The sequence below is a fragment of the Hylaeus anthracinus genome, unplaced genomic scaffold (assembly GCF_026225885.1).
Source record: "Hylaeus anthracinus isolate JK02 unplaced genomic scaffold, UHH_iyHylAnth1.0_haploid 12002, whole genome shotgun sequence".
NCBI lineage: Eukaryota > Metazoa > Arthropoda > Insecta > Hymenoptera > Colletidae > Hylaeus > Hylaeus anthracinus.
The window spans coordinates 14318753-14339695 of NW_026534349.1; the positions used below are offsets into that span (position 1 = coordinate 14318753).

At 33.4% G+C, this 20943-nt stretch overlaps 1 protein-coding gene across 1 annotated transcript in view; it reads left to right on the forward strand.

The window, feature by feature from the left end:
• The first annotated feature begins 136 nt into the window (after positions 1-136).
• LOC128891680 (cerebellar degeneration-related protein 2) overlaps positions 137-20943 on the forward strand; it is a 125461-nt gene continuing 104654 nt past the window's right edge. The window contains exon 1 of the mRNA XM_054151368.1: positions 137-1015. Coding sequence (XP_054007343.1) covers positions 940-1015 — 76 coding nt within the window. The 5' untranslated portion in view covers positions 137-939. The remainder of the gene's footprint in view (positions 1016-20943) is intronic.

Consider the following 20943-nt stretch of genomic DNA (forward strand, 5'->3'; position numbering starts at 1 on the left):
AAAGTAACGATAAAGTCGTTTATTTAATTCAACCCAGAGTCAAATTCCCGCCGTTACCAGAAAGACTTGTGTAGCGATTCGTTATTCGATCGAAATACAAGTCATTTACGTACTTCCGCTTCTTATTAGAATTTTTATTGAACAATTTTTCAAAAAAAAAGAACAAATAAAAGTATTTCAGATCATCGGGTTTCTTATTTAGATGAGAATTGTGCCCACCTCTGTTTAAAATTCGTTTAAAAAATAAAATATTTCATTATTTCCGTTCGATTATATTCACATTATCGATGACTTCGGTTACGAATATCCGGTTTCAAAATTTCGGTGGAAGAGGACTCTATGATGGAGCATGCGCATCGTTGTAGTGTTCGTCGTGTAAAAAGTTCAAATTCGTACGAAGCGGTAACGACAAGTGTGATCAGTTTGAAAATGTTCGACTTAATAATAACTGGGTTATGGTAGTAGTCTCTGGACCATAATAACAAGTATAATAGTAGAGTAGGCGATATCGACCTCCGCTGAAAAGTGATACATATTGGTTCTCTACGAAAGTAGAGAAACAAGGATAGGCGTGTATATGTGAGACTAGTAAAGGAGCGAGAGATTTTGTTGTACACACGGGTGAACGAAAGAACAAGGATAGAAAGAAAAGCAAACCAGAACCGGGTGTCGTAAGGTAATCGTTGATTTGCTTTGAGTGTTCGTTTGTGTTCTGACTTCGTTTCTCATCTCCCATCGGATCGTTGCTCGCGTGTGTTGTGCAAAATTTCGCGTCGTCGACCGTGCGTTCCGTTCGACATTACGCGGGAAAAATGGCTTCGTTTTCGGTGTGACACGAAAATCATAAAACGATATTGTTACGAGGCGTAAATCTTGGTTTCTTCATCGTGGAACCATTGGACGAACAGGTGTCGAAGGTGCAGGTCTCGATAATCGACCATGGCGTCTCATAAAGACTTGACGAACGATTGGGCTACGTTGTATGATGATTCTATCGAGCAATGGACGGATTCTGGTGAGTCTTTACTTTTTATACGCCTTGTCCTTGCTGGTTTTGCCAGTCGTTAATGTGCTTAATGAAGCATACTTTGAATAGATCGTTACAAGAAATTGAATTTTAAGTTTGAAACAAAATAATTTATTATTCTTTATTGTTCGTAATTTATCATTTTTCATAATGTAATATTGCTTGAAACAGTCTTCGACATGCAATTTCGCGGGTTCCTTTCCCAAATATCACACATGTGAGAAGTCTTTCTTCTTCCATAGAGATTTTTCAGTTAGAATATACAGCAAAACTTTTACGGGAATGAATTTCAAAATTTCGGCAAATAACATACAAAATGAATTTCTATTATTTATAAGAAAAAAATTCTCGAAGAAATTCAAAGCATGCTTCTTTCTTTTTTTATTGTGATGTCGAGTTACTCTTGACATATAACTGCAAACGGCTAAAATACGTCTGCTTATTAATTGTAAAAGTACAAAATTTAGAAATAGTCAACTCTTATATTTATAAATATCGGCGACTAGAAATAGTTTCTTGAAACGAAAACATTCGAAGAATTTCGTTCCTTTCACGGTGACTGCGACCCCGTAAACAGACAAGTGTTCATACGGGTATATAACCAGATATACAGGCTGTTGAAAAAAAAGCATTCAATATGTATATGGTGTATAGGGTACGCTGTACTGAGTAAAAAAGCTTTAGTAAACATAGGTCCAAAGGTGAACCGTTGTTTCTGAGATATAAACATTTTTGTTTGCTAGTATCATGATTGACTTACTACTGCGTTTTCGATATTTATCGAAGATTTTTCACGTGTCCATCGTTCATTTCTGTACACGAAATTGAAAAAATGAAATTGACGAAATTGTCGGCACTTGAATGGGAACATTCAGAACGCAATTTATAAACACTGACATAAACATCGCATGCGATGGAAGCAAGTAAGTCAATCATGATACTAGCAAACGAAAATGTTTATATCTCAGAAACGGTTGACCTTTGGACCTATGTTTACTAAAGCTTTTTTTATTCAGTACAGTGTGCCCTATACACCATATAAATATTGAATGCTTTCTTTTTAACACCCTGTATTCACTGCAACATACGTATAACGTATATGTCCCACTAGGATCATCCGTAGATAACGTAGAAATTTCGGTGATTTACCCTGCATAGGTTTATCGATCTTCAGATAAATGCTGTACACAACCACGTCGATATTTGGTTTTTTTCGGCAAAGACCCGCACGATGGCGCAGTCTACACAAAATGTTTAGTCCTGTTCCGGAGGGACCAGTCCCGACAGAACTGAACCGAAATCAGAAAATCTGTACTGCAGAGGATTAATGTGTTAAAATTTCATCAATTCGTCTATAGGTATAATTACTTTTGCGTGAGGTAATAATTCTCCCTCTCGCACGTGAACCGGCATTTCATTACTTTTACGAGCCACGATTTCCCCTTCGAGTCTAAACACGGAATAACTGTCGAAGATAACGTGAATAACGTCTGTTTACATCTGTGACATTGAATTATTATGATACAAGTTTAGAAAAGGGTAGAAATATACGCCGTTTGTTCCAAGTTAAATTAATAATTATATTTGAAGCGTGGTGCTTTTCTTCGTTATTTAATATCCCAGTTAAATGTTGCTCATTACGAGATTGGAACTTTAAATGGTACTGCAACGACAGATACTGTTCAGGATAAAATTTTATCAATTTGATCAATTAATTGAGTGAATTCTTTTGTAACTGTTTGTTTCATTGAACAATTTATAATGTTATAGAGTGGTTTCTTTTTTATATGTGTATCCATAAATATCAGAGACATGTTCAAGGGGTTACTCTAGTAAAGGGAGTCAATTTTCACGTATTCTATCGGATATTTTGGGATATTGGACACGTATTTAAGATAAATAAATAGAATAACCAAAATGAAACGTAATACAAGTGATCCTGTACAGTCCCTTTTTGAAGTTACGTAACCAAAGGTTCCATACTAAATACATATACTTATATACTGTTTATGTTTACACGTCCTTAACTTTGTTAATTTTCCGAATTCAATGAAATCCTTTGGCAGATGTAGTTTTAAAAAACAACGCTCTGAGAAAATACCATCCTATTTGTATGATCCATTCTGTATATGTCACAATTCTAAAATCACTATTCGGTCGATTTTGACCGTGATTCACTGCGTATCCAATGTCCTTGGCTGATGTTTACGTTTCGAGAGAAATGTCGTCGTCACCCTAAAAGAAATATGTTTTCATTTGAACACCAGAATTCCATCCTGCGGCAATTTTCTTCTGTTTTTGAATATATGTATAGAGGCTTCTGTCGGCGAACCGACTGTAATTTAATCTTTAATCAACATTGTAATTGCAATGTGGTTACACCAGTTTATTTATGCATACATATTGCCGGCTTGTATCGTATTCTATAAATTAGAAAGGTTTCACCGACAATCTACTAATGGACAGCAATCGTTACCTCGCGTAGCGTGCGACTTGAACTAAATCGCGAGATGGGGACCGGTCTGCAAGTTATTAAAGTAAAAAGCTCGCATAATTAAGTTTATCAATCGCAGCCTCACCAGTATCTAAAGAAAGCTACACTTGGATATTGATAAAGGTGTTTGTTTTAAATTAATTTAAGGGTGCACAGGAGTCAGAGCCAAACTCCGAGTTGACTTCAACGACAGTCGCGGAAAAAGTAAGAAACTGGGAAGAATCAGTTACGTTGAAAATTATTGCGAAGAATAATACACAACGCGGAGATGGGTAGAATTTTACTTGAGTAATGAATATCGAATAAAACCACTGCTTAACAATTTTTTTGAAACGTTTATTCGATTGAACAGTCGCAATTTTTATTTGTTTATTGTGATTTGGTTCAATCTATAATCAGAATTCTAATTTTGATTGATAAAGTAACGAGGATAAAAATTGTTTATTTTGTGAACAGGATGTGAAATTATGTTGTACCTCAATTTCTATTCTTTTTTATGCCATTGTCATTCTCAATCCCACAATTATTCATCGACACATAAAGAGCAGTCAACCTTATGATTATCTTGTCTTGAAATAATATTTATGTAATATTCTTGTACCTTCACTATAGAGAGTTAGAAATTCGTTATCATTCTATTTCCAGTTCAACAGTTCTGATTAATTGAATTCAGTTTCTCTAAAACTATAAAGTAACCTGCTCGTTTTTAATGTAAATATACAATTCTATATTGACATTAATGGAGACAAATAGCCTAATAATCAAACATTTTCTCTCCGAAACGATCAGTCTTTTCTTTTGACTGTTTTTGTACATCTACAAGAAATAGAGATATTTTAGATCTGAATAATTACGTTAATGGAAACCCTGCATATATATAGTGCTTCCACGTCTATAATTAAAATTTTCTTGTGTCAATTCTAATCAGCTATTAACCGGTTAAGTGACGGGAATGCAGTTATTTAATTTTTCAATTTTCTTAATCGCTAATGAAACTGTCATAAAGTCTCGATTAAATACAAACGATCCGAGATTTACTATTTATGATTTAAGTGGGTCGCGTTTCAAGAGTTTTCTTTCGCACGTTGTAATATTCACCTTTCTAAGTTTCTTGCATTCTGAATGCCTATTTATCATAAGTGATTACCTTTCGAATTTGGTTGATTTAGGGCAGTGGTTCCCAAACATTGAGGAATATTTTCGTCAAAGGCTTTACAGTAGAATTAAAATTCTAAGCAATTAGGTATAAAAATCATAGGTCAATTTAAATGATTCTACATTAAATAAATATAAATATATGAAAGAAGAGATAATAACAATAATTTATAATGTGATATATAATAGTATTTTTAATTTATTCGTATGTTTTAAATTATTATCGTATATTTATTATTCAATTATTATTATTATATATACTAATTATTATATCTAATAATAATTTCTATTGTATTAATAGAAATGAATATAAAAAAAAATTGGCATATTCCTGTGGGTTTTCTTGAAACTTTTAATACTATTCAATGGCAATCATTTGCTAGACACAATTTTATTGTATAATGAAAAATGCAACAAAATTTGGTATCTTTTATTACCATTAACAGGTAGAACGAAAATTTCAGTTGTTCTAAAACTCTGAACTTTCAAGTTATTTAAATTCCAGTTTCATTTTTTGTGCACTTTTATTACTGACTACAAAAAGTTTCTTAACGAATGTCCATAACAAGAAATATATACTAAAATCAGTACATATTATATTATTACCGTATATTTTTTCGGCTGTCTCAACTATGACAACAAAGTTTATTATGGAAACGAGTGACATTATATCATAAAAGTGGAAGTTAGCTAATGTAATATTAACGAACTATATCCTTTTCTAATTAATAGACGCAATTAACACGAGGAGAGATTGGTTAAAGAAACGTGTGTTTTCCTCCAGTGTTGTAAAATACACGAATACAACCCCGCTTTGAGTAGCTACTGCAAATGTAGGTAATAATACAGTAAATAAATATGGTATGTAATTTTTAAGAAGCTTCAATCGTTTCCGTGAAATGATATCAGTCTTTCAAATTGGACCGCGACGCAATGATAATTATCATTACTCTATCGAAAGTAACGAAACTTGAACTACGTTTAGCACGCGTGACACGTGTTACTTTTCTTTGTTGAGTAAATATCTGACGCGCAATGACGCAATCGACGGTTTATTAGTTATGCGAATACTTTCTCGCATCGTCGATTCGCAATTCTGCAACATTATACGAGAAAGCAATTTGATTCCATTTCCCTCGGCAGGGGGGCATACCGTTTTATTAATGATTTTCGGTCATCGAAATCGCTCTGCTACGATAAAATTCTATTGGAATCATAAATAAGAAATAGAACTGACGTACATAGCGATTTATATGCGACATTTGTTCGATTGGAAAGTTGAATTTTTATTCGTTCGTGAAATATTATATTGTATAATTCATATTGTAATTTTGATTTTTTTTTCGTTATTGGACTATTTCGCTATTTCGTTATTGAAATATTAAAATAAATGGCTTGCAAGTTGTCTGCAAAAAAGAAACATTCAACCTATAGAGGCTTAATTAATATATTAATATATTATATGTAATATTAGGTATATATTTTAATGTCTATTATATAATGTACACTATTATGGACGAATATATGCTAATGTAAATTAATGTACTTTCGAAAGTCACCCTCTGAGTTGTAAACTCTTCCTAAATAGCCTGGTAGTTAAGTTGTTAAGGACAAGGTAGTAAAATAAAATAAAAACTAGAGACGCACGTGTTTGGTGGAAATGTGAAAGGTTGTGACGAGGTAGATCGTGAAATACGACCTTAAAATATTGTTTAATTATTTAATTGGTTGAGGCTGCAGTATTTCTATTTAGTATTTAACAGATGTTCCCAAGGGAACACAGGACGCGTCCCAAGCGTCCCTCTCGTAAATCCTTACTTACAATTGACTTGTACTATGAAAACAGTTAACCAAACCGACAGGCAAATTTCTGGTCGACCAAGTAAGGACCATTAAGAATTCCAAAATAAAGTTTGCCGTGACAATAAATTACGAGGAAATAACAAGTTTTCATTTTACATAATACATTTTACATAATACATTTTACATAATACAATATACGTATTTCGAATACTAACGATAAATGTAACAACGAAAATTCTGTTCAGAAAAGAATCAATTTTTAAAAGGATTTTTTTTTTATCATTCATTTATTGTTGCATCAGCTTCAACACTTAGCAGTCTATCAAAGAACTCGAACCACTACGGCTTAAAACTTGAGAAAACCTCGTTAATACATGAACTGAACAGCGACTCATATCAAGGTGAACGTCTGAATGGTCATCGTATACAATTCACGGGTATTCAAAGTCCAGAAATATCGGAAATCCAATTTCCATGGAAACTTGGAAAGCAACAGTTTCACTCGTTTCGTGGAATCTCATTCTACGATCGACGTATCCCCTTCAAGGCGGTTCGAAGGATGCATTTATCAGGCAGCAGTCCGTGAAACGTTTCTGAAGTAAAATTGCACGGTAAAAAACAAAAAAATCGACCATCGCGGGAGTTTGTTGGTTACATAAGTGGAATTTCGCGTGCTCGCATCGACTCACACCAACGTTCGTACAGTCTCGATTCTTGATTGGGTTTCCTTGTTCGATGCAATATGATTTACGATCTCTATCTTCCTTCTCGAGTGTCCTACCTTGTGTTCTACATGCACAAAAATTCGCGTCTTCGTTATGCTTACCGTTCTCGTAAATTCGGCTGCGTTTCTCCTCTGTTCCGTCGTTCTTGCCGGCTGAACATGCGGCAGAGATGGATTATTCATTTCTCCTGCCTTGTTTACAAGGTCCTTGCCTCAAAGTCTTCCGTTCCCCTGTTCAGGTGCCCTCAGGGGCTGTAGCGGTGTTTGTAGCTACAGTACGGGCTTAGCAATCCCGAGGTACCCGAGCTAAAGGGGGCCCAGCGGGCCCCAATAGATGAGAAGTAAAAGATACTGGAAACACTATTAAAACAATGCAAGAGTCATGTACAACGATGATAAGAAGAATGGAAACTAGCTGGTTCTTGTTGCTCGCTCACTTCGCGAGCTCGCGAGTAGGGTTGTTCTTGCTCGCCTATTTATATAAACAATAAAATGAAGATAGCAAACGTACTTTTATGGTTTATAAAGTTTTATGGCCGACATTGCGAGATCAGGCCTTGAAGTCGCATCCGCCAAAGTGTAACGAATATAAAAAAAAATGTCGAATTGAGTAACCTCCTCCTTTTCGAAGTCAATTAAAAACCAGAATTATTAGAAAATATTGTCCTCGTCTCTCCTGCAATTTTTGTACCGCCCTCTCTGTCTTTGTCCCGGAGTTTCCTACTTTTTCCGCAACTGTCGCTGAAGTCAACTCGGAGTTTGACTCTGGCTCCTGCGCACCCTTAAGGAAGGTTGCATCTCGTGTAACTGAAAAATCTATTTTTTTATCGTATTTTATTACAACGTATAATATTAAAAATCTCTTATTAAAATTTTCATTCACCCTTAAATGTTATTTAGAGCAATTTTTATTCCTTCATCGTGAAATACGATTTATTCTGTTAGTTATAAATGTGACTCAACTCTGTTAAGAAACATAGAAATATTAACCTTGATAATATGTGAGAAGTATACTAAGTTATTTTCTAATAAAAAAAATTTAGGAAATGATAGCTGCATATTAAAAATTGTAAAAATAAATTTGAATTAAATTTGAATTTCTACCGAGAAACGAGTATACAGTTGTTTACCTTTTCTCTGTTATTCGAAATTTTCATTTCGATACGATTTTTATCACTATGACGATCGTTATTTTCGGTCATCAAGTTTCTCCATCTGGTAGGACCGTGGGTGGTTCGCTCGAGAATGTTGTAAAGTCAATTAACCGGTTAGTGTTTCACAATTATTAACACGTATGGAGAATACTGCAACGGCGATCACCACAATCGATATCGTACGATCGATCTCACCGACAACTATCGCAGGCGATGGAATTAATCGCCGTATTCGATGATAATATCTGAATGCCTCTGTTGAACGAACTCTTAACGCGCACGTTGCAATTTGTCTATCTCGTATACGTCTTGTTACACGGGTGTCACGAACATGATTCTTGAGCTTTGTGTTTCGAGCGAAGATAACTTATTACTTGCCACTGTATTTTTTATAGTGGCATCTGAGAGATATATACAGTGGGTGTAGAATGTATTCGTACACCGATCAATTACCCAAAAAACTTTTGTGTGAAATTGTAGTTTTTTAACTTCTTTTCTTGTAATCAATGATATTTTACATATTCTCGAAAGTCTCTAAGATAGATATAGTCCAAACAACATTTACTAGTTAATATAATTTGTGAAATTAACAAAAAGAATGCGAAAAGTGGGTAAAAGTATAGAAGCAATAAGTATTTGTACGATTCTTATGACGAACCATTTACAGCAGAGTTTGTAACGTAAACACATTAGTTTATTGCTCCGTGCGAATTAGAAAACATCAAATTTCCAGAAAAGTACTTTTAAACAGTTGTGCGAATACTTATTGCTTCAATATTTCTATCGATTAATTGTTTTTTTCTTGTTAATTTCGCAACTTACATAAATAGCTATTCTTTTTTGTAATCTATCTATTCTAGAGATTTCCGACAATATGTAGAATGAGATTGTTTATAAAAAATAAGTTAATAAATTACAATTTTACACAGTTTTTGTGGAAATTGATCGGTGTACGAATACTTTCTACACCCACTGTATGTGGTCTCAGAAAGTTTGAAGTAATAAGAAGGATTCTCTTAAAACTTTATATTGGACTTGATTATGTTTAAAAAAAGTAAATTAATTTGTTTTAGTACATTTATTTTAGTGCTGGTCACTGAGAGATACATGAGTCGTCTTTTAGAAAGTCTGAAGTAATAAGAAGGATTCTCTAAAACCTTTTTAATGTACTTGATTATGTTTAAAAAAAAAATTAATTTGTGTTGGTACACTCATTTCGGTACTGGTCTCTGAGAGCTACACAAGTGGTCTGTGACAAGTAATAAGAAGTATTTTTTTTTAATGATTCCATTGAACTAAATTATATTTAACAAAAAGTGTATCATCTCGTTCCTTTCTTAAGGGACTTGGAACATCAAAAAATGAAAAAAAAGTCACTTTTTTTTGGTGAGAAAAAATCAATTTTGTGAAAAAAGATTCCACTTTTTTGTCAAAAAATTTTTTTACCACTTCTAGGGCTTCAAATTCAATTTTCTTTGCGTAGAATTGTTCAGAATCGCTTATATTTAAAAAAAAAAAAAAAAAAGTGATTTTTTTTTCAGTTTTTGATGTTCCAAGCCCCTTAATTAGCATTGATACTGTACTACGAAATTCCATAAATACATTCATTTTTAATTCACGAATATTAGATTCGTCAAGGTCAAGAGCAACTTCTTCCATTATTTCCACTGGGTTATTACTAAATAATAACAATTCTAAATCGACGTCTAAGTATTATAAATAAATCTACTTTTGTTTCTGTGCGATATTCGTCGACGTTCCCATAACATTCATATTATTTATGGATGTATCGAAAGTTCCAGGATATCGATCAGATTTGTTATCAATTCCATTCCCAACGCCCTCGACTTTCTCAGAAGTCCTACTTCCTCCTTTCCTTTCGTCATTTGGGACATTAATAGTTAACACGCGCGTCGTTACTGTACGATTGGTTATTAGTAGACTGCGGAAGTTTATGCAAATGCATAGTTTTATAGGAAATAGTTAAAAGAATGGGACCCAGACAGAAATTTGTTTTGAAATTAGAGTACTATAAAAATACATTTTTTATTTTGCATATTTTGCATATTTATGTTTAAAAACATATGCAATAATATATTGCACATATTATTTATCCTGCTTATGTGAAATATCTATCTCCACAAATTAGTTTCGTCTATCACCATACTTTCGTATCATAATTGAACTTTAGAAAAGAATGTTGGGTTTTCTACAGTATCGAAAACTTTCTAATATTTTAAATAACGAGGACGTTCAAGGACCAATCAGTGTGCCGGAACAATGTTGGTCTAAATTTAAGTACCCACCGATTACTTCGTGTGACATCGAGCGATTGTTCTCCGCGTATAAATTAATTTTGACGGACAAACGCCACCAATTAATACCATTAAATTTGGAAAAAATGCTCGTAATTTATTGTCACGCGAATTATAATATACCAGAATAATCGTGAAAAGTATTTTATATGTGTGTACATAGCGAATATTCTGTAACATACTAATATTTTACTTATTATACTATACTTTATTCAAATTTTTCGTGCATATTTTGCATATGCATGTTACATATTTATCGTGCATAAACTTCATTCGCATAAGACATTCGCCTTTCGGCTAAAATAAGATAGAGGAGAATGTTGAGTATTCTTTAGATCGATATACTATGCGAGATTAATAACTCCAAATTAACACAAATCTGATCAGTATCGTGGAACTTTCGATACATCCGTAAATAATATGTAATTCGATATGTATTCGATGAATATCGCACAGGAAGAAAAGTAGATTTATTGATATTAGTTAGAGGTCATTATAGGAAATAAGTTATTAAATACGAATTAGGTTATTATAGCGGTAATTCACTGGATCTATATTTTGCATTTCTTCTGTGATATATAAATTGTTTAAGATAAAGTTCATAATTTGTAGAAGTTTCTTTTTTTTATTTCTTAACAAATTATCTAATTAAAGAAAGTAAATCTATTTTACACTTGAAAAGGGCTAGGCTTGTTTTATGATCCTTAACCAGTGATAGGTAAAATATTTATCTAGATAAATACTTCATTTATATTTCTAACATTCTTTATATTTTCTTATATTTTTTACTGATCCATTTATCTGTACGTTACATGTTCAATAATAATTCTAATTTAAATTATAACATGAAATTATAGTTCACGTTGAACGAATATAAGTTTATCGCACAAATCAATAGTCATCAACACAATTTTTATATATGATGCTCATGGCGTTCTTTTTACATTCTATTAGGTAGACCGAAAAGTAATGTTTCTTTTACATTAAATTCAAACTTTCCAATAAATTTCTATCTTTAATTCATTATATAATCACCCTCATTGTCAGCAGCCTTTTGTCACCTAGTGTGCAAATTTTCAATGCCAGAAAAATCACTGAGCTGATAAATGATAAACAAGTATTTAAGATGGCAAAAAAGACATTACTTTCCAGTCCACTTGATAGAATAAGCTGTATTTTGTAAAAGCTGGAGAGGGTCCTGGAAATAGAGACGAAAACGTCGTTAGTTTGTTAAAATTCGTCGTTTGTTTGTTATTCGCCATCGTTGTATGTATCATTCCACTTCCAAAATAAAATAACGCTTCGATCCGATCGATAACTTACTTTCATTGCCGCTACGATTAACATTGTTCCAGTTCTTGGTGTATTTGTGTTATACTTTCATTTTTTCTTAATTTCTCTTTTATTTGCATCTTCGCAAAACGGTGCGCGGTAACGTATCGCATCCGTGGGCTCGTTATGTTGAATTCCAGAGCGTCTTCCGCGTTCGCGGCTTGATTAATGTTTACGGGAAAGTCGAAAGGCGTAACAGCATCGCTCGCGTCACTTTTAACTCGTCTTCGATACAATTAAAGAAATCCACAAACTAACGAAATAAATATTGATAGGAGCACACCAATTCATCGAAAGTCCAAGCTGCAAGATTAATAAATCTTGAAGGTGGACCGAAATTCATAAAACTCATAATTGGTCAGGAAATAAGAAAATGTAGGTGTGTTTACGTCCGTGTCCATGTTAGTCCACGTAAGAGGTTAGACACAATAAAAATACATAAAAATAAAATGTTAGTAGACAAACAATGTACTTTCATGTATATATTTTATTCAAGTGTCTATTGCTTCAGGAAAAGATCCTTCTCAATCCCTACTTTAATCTCTTCTTTAATTCTTTGGGTACCTTCGTAGAAAAGCACTCTTTTTTTCAATCACTTGGATTGTTTGTTTATTTTCTTATATGCTTAAGGCCTTCAAAATATTTCTATCAAATATTATTAGCAAAATTTCTAAATTGCCACCCCACCCTGTGTTTTTTGTTTGAAATATTTTTATTGCTTACAGTCTCTCGAATATTTCCACCAATATATACTGAACACACATCAAAATTGTCATCTGAGCGTAATTTGTACAAAAATTGAGCAGAACAGTGGAAAATTTCAGAGAATCGCCTACATACAGTGGGTGTAAAATATATTCGTACATTGATCAATTTCCCAAAAAACTGTTGTGTGAAATTGTAGTTTATTAACTCATTTTTTTATAATCAATGATATTCTACATATTCTCGGAAATCTCTAGAATATAGTTCAAACAACAATTACTAGTTTATATAATTTGCGAAATTAACAAGAAAATACGAAAAATCGGTAGAAATATAGAAGTAATAAGTATTCGCACGGTTCTTATGACGAACAATTTACAGTAAAATTTGTAACATAAGCACATCAGTTTATTGGTTTGTGGGAATTAGGAAACATTAAATTTCCAGTAAAAAAGACTTAAAAAATGCTCTAATAAAGGAATGGAAGAAGATCCTACCCTGAATAATATCGACATTTATGATAGTTAATTTAATGCCTAGAAGAGTTGCAGTAATTATAAAATTAAAAGGAAATCCCACGAAGTATTAATTATTTATAAATTAATGTAAATTTCATTTCTTTTTAAACGAAGTTTTAAATATTTAACACTTGTACGAATACTTATTGCTTCTATATTTCTATCGGTTTATTGTTTTTTCTTGTTGATTTATCATTTATACAAAATACCTAATCTTTTCGTACTGTATCTATTCTAGAGATTTCCAAGAATATGTATATCATTGCTTATAAAAAAAAAAATTAATGAATTACAATTTCACATAGTTTTTTTTTGGATATTGATCGGTGCACGAATACTTTCTACACCCACTGTACATATATAAATAAACATAACAAATTTTAAAAGTTTATGTCGTATACTCTCCTCGCAAAAAGAATTCTGAAAATTGCATCGACATCCTTAAACTCTACATTCATTTATTCTGCTTTGTTTAGATGTTACTTTAAAATCGTACAGAGTTAATTAACCTTGTTACTTAAGATACACAGGACAATATTCAAATAATATTATATTATAGAAATATAATCGTACCAATATCCGAATATTGCCACGGTCGACTCTATGCAAATTCAGGAAATGCTCGTTATCGACCTTGTTTCTCTAATTATTTTTAATACGCATAGTTTATCAGGCAACAAGTTAGCGATACTTCAGGCTATCTCGACCACGATCCGGTAGATATCGTTTTCGCGTAAACGTTCGTGCCAGCGAGAAAATTTCTTTCTTATCAGCTCGAGAAGCTAGTTCCTGCGTGCACCTCGTTGCAACGTCGTCCCTCCCGGCGTGTTGGTTGCGATTTAATCGATCCGCGATCTACGACCCGATAGCCCGGAAAATTCTCGATCGGATTATACTATCCGACACGATAATATTAACTGTGAAATTAGCGGCGTTATAAAGTCGTCACGGACATTGGTTTCTTAAAGAGGCAATCAGCTCCGATTAATCCGCGTCGAAGCTGAGTAACGCGGAACCGATGCGGAATACGCATCGTGTATGTCTAATTTTCAAATTAGAAATCACATACACTGCGCTACGAATACTGAGAATGATTTACATCGAGTAAGTCGGTGTGTAGTTCGTTAATCCTTGTTTGCGTTCAATTATAGGTACATTCATGGGTGCCCTTTAAAGAGGGGATTGTCTGGATACTCGCTTTCGAGATGGGTTTTTTTATTTCTTTTATTGTAGCATTCTAATCTCGAGGGTGATTGATTCCCCTTTCAAAGAGGTAAATTTATGTGTGTTTTCAGTTAAGTTAATAGTGTACAAGGCTGGAGTTGGTGTGTTTATGGGAGTTTATATGTTTATATTATATAGTTTTTCTAAAAAGATTAGGCAATGTTGGGGTCAGTAAGCAGAACACAAGTATTAAATGGTAGTTCGATTTAATTGTTTTAGAATTGACGAAACAAATTGTTTCTTTGATTATTCGCTTTACAAAGAGGTAAAATCTATGTTTGAGTTAAGTTAACCGTTTGACTGAAACGCGCCCTCGAAAAATGAGCTCAGAGAAATGTTTATATTCGTCAAATAAAGTTTTAAAAAATATCAGGTTATAAAGAATGACGAGACAAAAGTTTTTTATATTTACAGTTTATTCACAGAACTCTTAGTTTTGAAAATAAAAATTGAAAAGTTACAAGTTCGCGTTGGAAAAATTAAATTTCAGAAATAAGGTCTTCTGAGTTTTCAATTTTTATCTCTGAAACTAAAAGTCGTACGAATAAACTGTAAATACAAGAAAAGTTTCGTTTTCTTGTTCTCTATAAAGTGATATTTTTGTTTAATTCGATTGTTCGACTGTTGTTTCTTTTTCTTTAAGACGACAGCAACGGGATCAGACCATAAGACCACTACGAGATCTCCGGAAAAAGGTCTTCTAAGTTTTCAATTTTTATCTCTGAAACTAAAAGTCGTACGAATAAACTGTAGATACAAGAAAAGTTTCGTTTTCTTGTTCTCTATAAGGTGATATTTTTTTTTAATTCGATTGACTGTTGTTTTTTTGTTTAAGACAACACCAACAGAATCAGACCACTGCGAGATCTCAGGAAGAAGGTGAATAAGTAATTAATTTTTATTTTTGAAACTAAACGCCCTATGAATAAACTGTAAATGTAAAAAAGTTCCGTCTCATCGTTCCCTATAAGCTGATATTTTTTTTAAATTCACACCTGTATGCCTTTTTAGAATTTCCAACAAAAATCATCCCGCTGTGAAAAGGGTTAACAGTGTACAAAGCTGAAGTTGGTGTGTATATGGGAGTTCATATGTTTATATTATAGTTTTCCGAAAAAGATTAGACGATATTAGGCTTAGCAAGAAAAAGACACGTATTAACTGGTAGTTTGATTTGATCTAATTAGCATCGATGAAAGAAATTTTGTCTATGTTTATCGAAAAGGGAGGCACCGCTAATTAATATAATCAACGTTCTGTGAACTCTCGAGATGAACGATGAGAGTTAAACACGAAGGAACTGCTGAACATACTTCAGTTAATCGTAGAGAATATCTCAAGTGTTGAATATTCTACAAACTGGAGATCCATTTAGGCTGAAGGCATACAAATATATGCATACAAATTATTGGAAATATAGTTTGTAATTCTACTACAGTAACACCTAAAGAAATATTCAACAACGACTAAAAGAAGAATGGAATCATATTAAATGGAATACTACAGAAAATATCGAAAAAAATAGTTCGTAATACGTTGCAACTATTAAGAAATAATAAGAACAACAAATTTACTATTGGCAAAAATTAAGCAGAATTAGCTTAGAAATAACGAAATTATTATTAATGGCACAGAAAATTAATTGACACACAAAACAGTAAACCTGAAAAATTAAATAAGCAACGAAATGATCCAAACAACCTCATTTGATGATATACATTAATTCAGATTCCAAGGTACAATATTCTCCGTTTGAAACGCACCGTTTAGCAGCAAGCGCCGCATCAAAACATTTTTCGTATCGGACGAGAACAATTGAATGAATACGTAGACTAAATAATAGATTCTCTCGATTTCTATAGCACTAGTTCATGCCTTACATTACACGAATCTCGTTCATTGTTCGACGTAATTATATCAACGCGTTACGCATACATACTCATACACGGTAAACGGAAAGCAGAGAAAGCCCATAGGCGTTCCGTTTTTCCTTGCCATTTCCTACTCTCCTACATTTTATACAAACCGTGTGCGCGCACGGTGTTACGTGTACCTGACGTTTTACGCAGCGAGTGATCTCAAACGAGCGTCTTTTTTCGTAAATGCCTAAGACGGTGCAAAATGGTCGTTAAACGACGTGTAGTAGGTACAGCGGTTCGAAAAGAAATTATTTCCGCGCTCAGCCTTCTGAGGATAACTATCTTTAGACAAACAGTAGGTACATTAGCATGGTTTATATGTTTTGGTGTTTTGTTATATGCGGAAACAATTTTGATTTTAACAGAAACGTTAAGAATTTATCGTTTCGAAGTATAACAAACTAGCCGCGCCCCGCAGTTCTATCTGCGTGGAACATTATTATTATTCTATGTATGTCGCATTCGTTATTGCACGTTGTATCTTAATGATGTTTCTCAGATGATAAAATGATCCTTTTCTATGAAGATTCATACATTACACCTGATAAGTAAACTTAAAGATCACCTTACAATTTTTAATCTACTTTTAACCTAGAAAGCATGATCTATACCTTTATAGTAATATAATAAAGAGGTAAAATTTGTTGTATTTGTTTGTTTGTTTGTATGTAGGGGTTAATCTCCGGAACTACTAAACCGATTTCAAACATTTTTTCACTAATAAAATGCTACGCTATCCCTGAGTAACATAGGCTGTTTTATTTTGATAATAATACGTGTTCAATTTGAAATCTTCAAATTTGTAAATCAAGTCGAAAGAAAAGCGTTGCTTGGCTACTTTATCGGCGTACGCCGACCAAATGGTTGGACATACGTGAAAATAATGTAATACAAAGATATTGGTTATCCATAGATCTTAAAAAAAAGTCAGCGACACGATACACCTAGCTTTTATACTTAAACAACAATAACGTTTTTTGTGTTAATGAATTGAAAATTATTAGGTGAACATTAAGGGTACTTATTAGGTATAATATATTAATCTTTATAAAAAAAAGAATCGTTTTGCCATCTGGGAAATTTCATGAAGATAAAATTTGCACTTTACAGCATGTTATTTGGTCGCATAGTTTAGAACAGGGCTTCTTAAACTGTGGGTCGCTTAGTGAAATCTTGGGGTCGCGAGATTTTAATGTAAACTATTTAACATTATCTTTTATTTATGTTATCGCAAAAAATGCAGTTTTGACGAAAAATAGGGTGTATAATTTTTGTAACTATAATAAATACAATTGTACAAGTTTTTGTGCAATTTTTAATTTCATACTTTTGCGTTTTTAAGCAAATTCTAAAATATATTTTTTCATATGTATATATATATATCGTTACCTAATCAATCAATCATCACAAAATATTTACATATGTTTATTTTATATTTTCTATTCACAACCATAAATGAGCTCGCGAATGAAACAAGTTTAAGAAGCCCTGGTTTAGGAGATAATGAAAAATGAAAATATAATTCACAGAGAAATGAATTATAGGTAATTCATCACACTACCGAATTCTTCATTAATGTTTACATTTAAAAATCTATCGCTACCCTACACCCAGTTAAATGCGTTCAGCTGTTGCGAAGTACATAACTACATACTTACATAAACACTACAGTAATTATTCCAGCTACGTGAATAAGAATAGTATCGAGGGTGAGACCGCGGGGCACAGCAGTTCAAAAATAAAAAATGAAACGTGTCCTATCGCGTCGTTCTCGTCGATGAACCCTGTAGCACAGATAATTTATCTGAAATAAATATCGAGATAATGTAGCGTTAACTCTTTGAAAATTTCTCCTCGCCTCCTGAATGACCATCTGCGTCCACGCACGGAGGAGCGTCTTACAAATTGAAAGTACCTTCCCTCGGAAAACTGTTTACCTTGCTTTCGTCGCGGTGAGCATCGTTTGTATCACGGACAGCCTTTTCAAGTGGAACGATGCTTTCGAAAGCCGAAGATCGACTTCCTAGGAACAATGTTCCTGTGGCCAGCTACACGATTCGTAAAAGGCGATGTTTGCTGATTAGAAAGTACCAATCGAGTGCACATTTTGATCCGAGCCACGAGGTAACACTCTCACGTTACTGTTCCCGCGACATCGACGGCGCATCGAAACTCGATCGCGTTCCGAGCCTTTCGACCGGCTGCCAATTACAAATTGTAAAAGCTGCCAATTATAGACACGCTCGCAACGATACGGGACTCGAATTATGGCTGTCGCAGATTTATTGCAGAGACAGTTTCTTGGAGAAGTGGAACGGTCCAGCTAGCGAGCCACCGATGGAAGAACAGGATATTATCGAAGTCGCTCGAAGAAATGTCGTAACGTTAACGACTTATGCGATTTTGTAATTCATTATGCCGCATAATTTATGCATGGCTAATGCACTATTGAACGAGATTCGTTAGAACCTAGACATGGGAGATAGGAGGAGTTAATTGCTGGTATTATGGCAGTAGATTAAGGAAATGCTGCACCGTGAAGGCTACATAATCTTGTTAAAAATTAGACATTTATTATAGTCGAAAGAAATGAGTGTTTAATTAGCTTACATAGTTCGTTCTATTTTCGTCTTCCTTGGTGTGAAATGATAAATTGTGATAATGTTTCAGATGGTTATTTTTCGTTTCATAGAAGACCTTTTGTTTCGAGTTACTTTATATCAATTTATAATTAATTTTTCTATCTCTAAATACGTGTTACATGTTTGTTAACATGTGCACATTAATTTTGTATGATTTCATAACGGGAAGGAGGAAATGGTATCCGATTAGCTTGTGATAAATGATGCTTATCATGTTTCTATATACCTATAACTTTGTTCGTAGTTTCTGATCTAACTATATAAAAATATTGTTACCACATTTTCTAATGGTAAATAACACGTTTTACACATTTCTTCTTATATATACACATTACGATTAAAAAAACTTTTATTTTCACATAATATGTAGATACAACTATTACCTCTCCTCGATGAAGACCAAAATAGAATGATTGTAATAAATAATGATTGCATCATTAATGCTGGGTAAACATTTCTGTTTGAATTAGAGTTATAAATAATTAAATGTAGCAGCAGGTAATTTATTTCTGCATCTAATACAATACAAATAGAAAATTATCTGGCTCATAACTGAACAGCAAGCATGATTTTTCGTGACTATATCTAGAAAGCCTAGTAATTCCTTTAAATAATAATAAAATAGGATTTTAGGTCGAAATTCTAATGAATCGTGTGAACATTTTTTACTTCGAAACTAAATACCAAGCATGATTTTTCTTGACTACATTTAGAAACCCTAAACTCCTTTAAATAATAATAGAATAGGATTTTAGGTCGAAATTCTAACGAATCATGTGAAAATGTACTTCAAAACTGAACAACAAGCATGATCTTTCTTGAATACATCTAGTAACCCTGATAAGCCCCTTAAGTAATTAAAAGCGTAGAATTTCAAGTCGAAAATCTAACGAGCCGTGCGTCTCGTTTTTATTTACATTTATAGATTTAGAGCGATGTTGCCCGTAGGCGTGCACGTGTGACACACATCGGTAGGTGTACCTGATTGCAACCAATACTTGCAATTCGATCGAGGTAGCGCTAGATATTTATTCAATTACACTCTCAGCGCCGAGAGTCGCTCTCTCCTTTGAATCGATCCTCGAAACGATCTACACGATCGATCCACGCGCGACCAGTGACCAATGCGTAGATCCGCTCGTGATTTCCTCGGGGCTGTCGTTAATTGGAAAAGAAATTTTCAGTCGTGAGCTACTCGTGATTTTCTTATTTTCCTGCATGCGCTAATGATGCACAAAATCGACCAGCGGCCGCAGATAGTACGTAACGAACGATCGAAAGATACGGGGCATTATTTTCGCCTCTTAATGAAACGTCGAGTTCGTACTGCGAATTTAATCACAATATAACCTCCATTAGGCGAACTGATAGGGAAACATGACCGTACCGATAATCGAGCGCTAATTTTTCTGCCGTTGACCATTCAATTTTTAACGTACCGGGTGTATCACGTAACTTGTGCAGCTGTAGTATCTCGTAGTCCTTTTACGGGAGGACTTCATGCAGCGTATTAACAAAACCAAAACTGAATTGTATTAGAAATGAAACTATTTATATATGTAGTAATTTATTTATCTACTTGTATCGCGGTAACTAGTGCAGCTGCGATAAGATCAAATTATTAAATAGGTAAAGAGGCTCGTACATTTGTCTCTGTAGAGAGTCTTACTTCCAGCTACAGTCTTTCGTCGATACATTTACTTTATTCCCTTAATTTTGATTTACAGTCACGTTATCTTGCTTATCTTACAAATAATATTCTCTTACTATAAATGAAATGCACTTACATTTTATTTCTTACTATTTATATTTTAGTTTTACTTAGTACGATCTTACTTATTTTATAAATAGTATTTTTTGCTGTACATAAAGTATATTAACATTCTGTTTCTTTTTTTTTTTAATATGATGACTGGGATCCCCAAACAAAA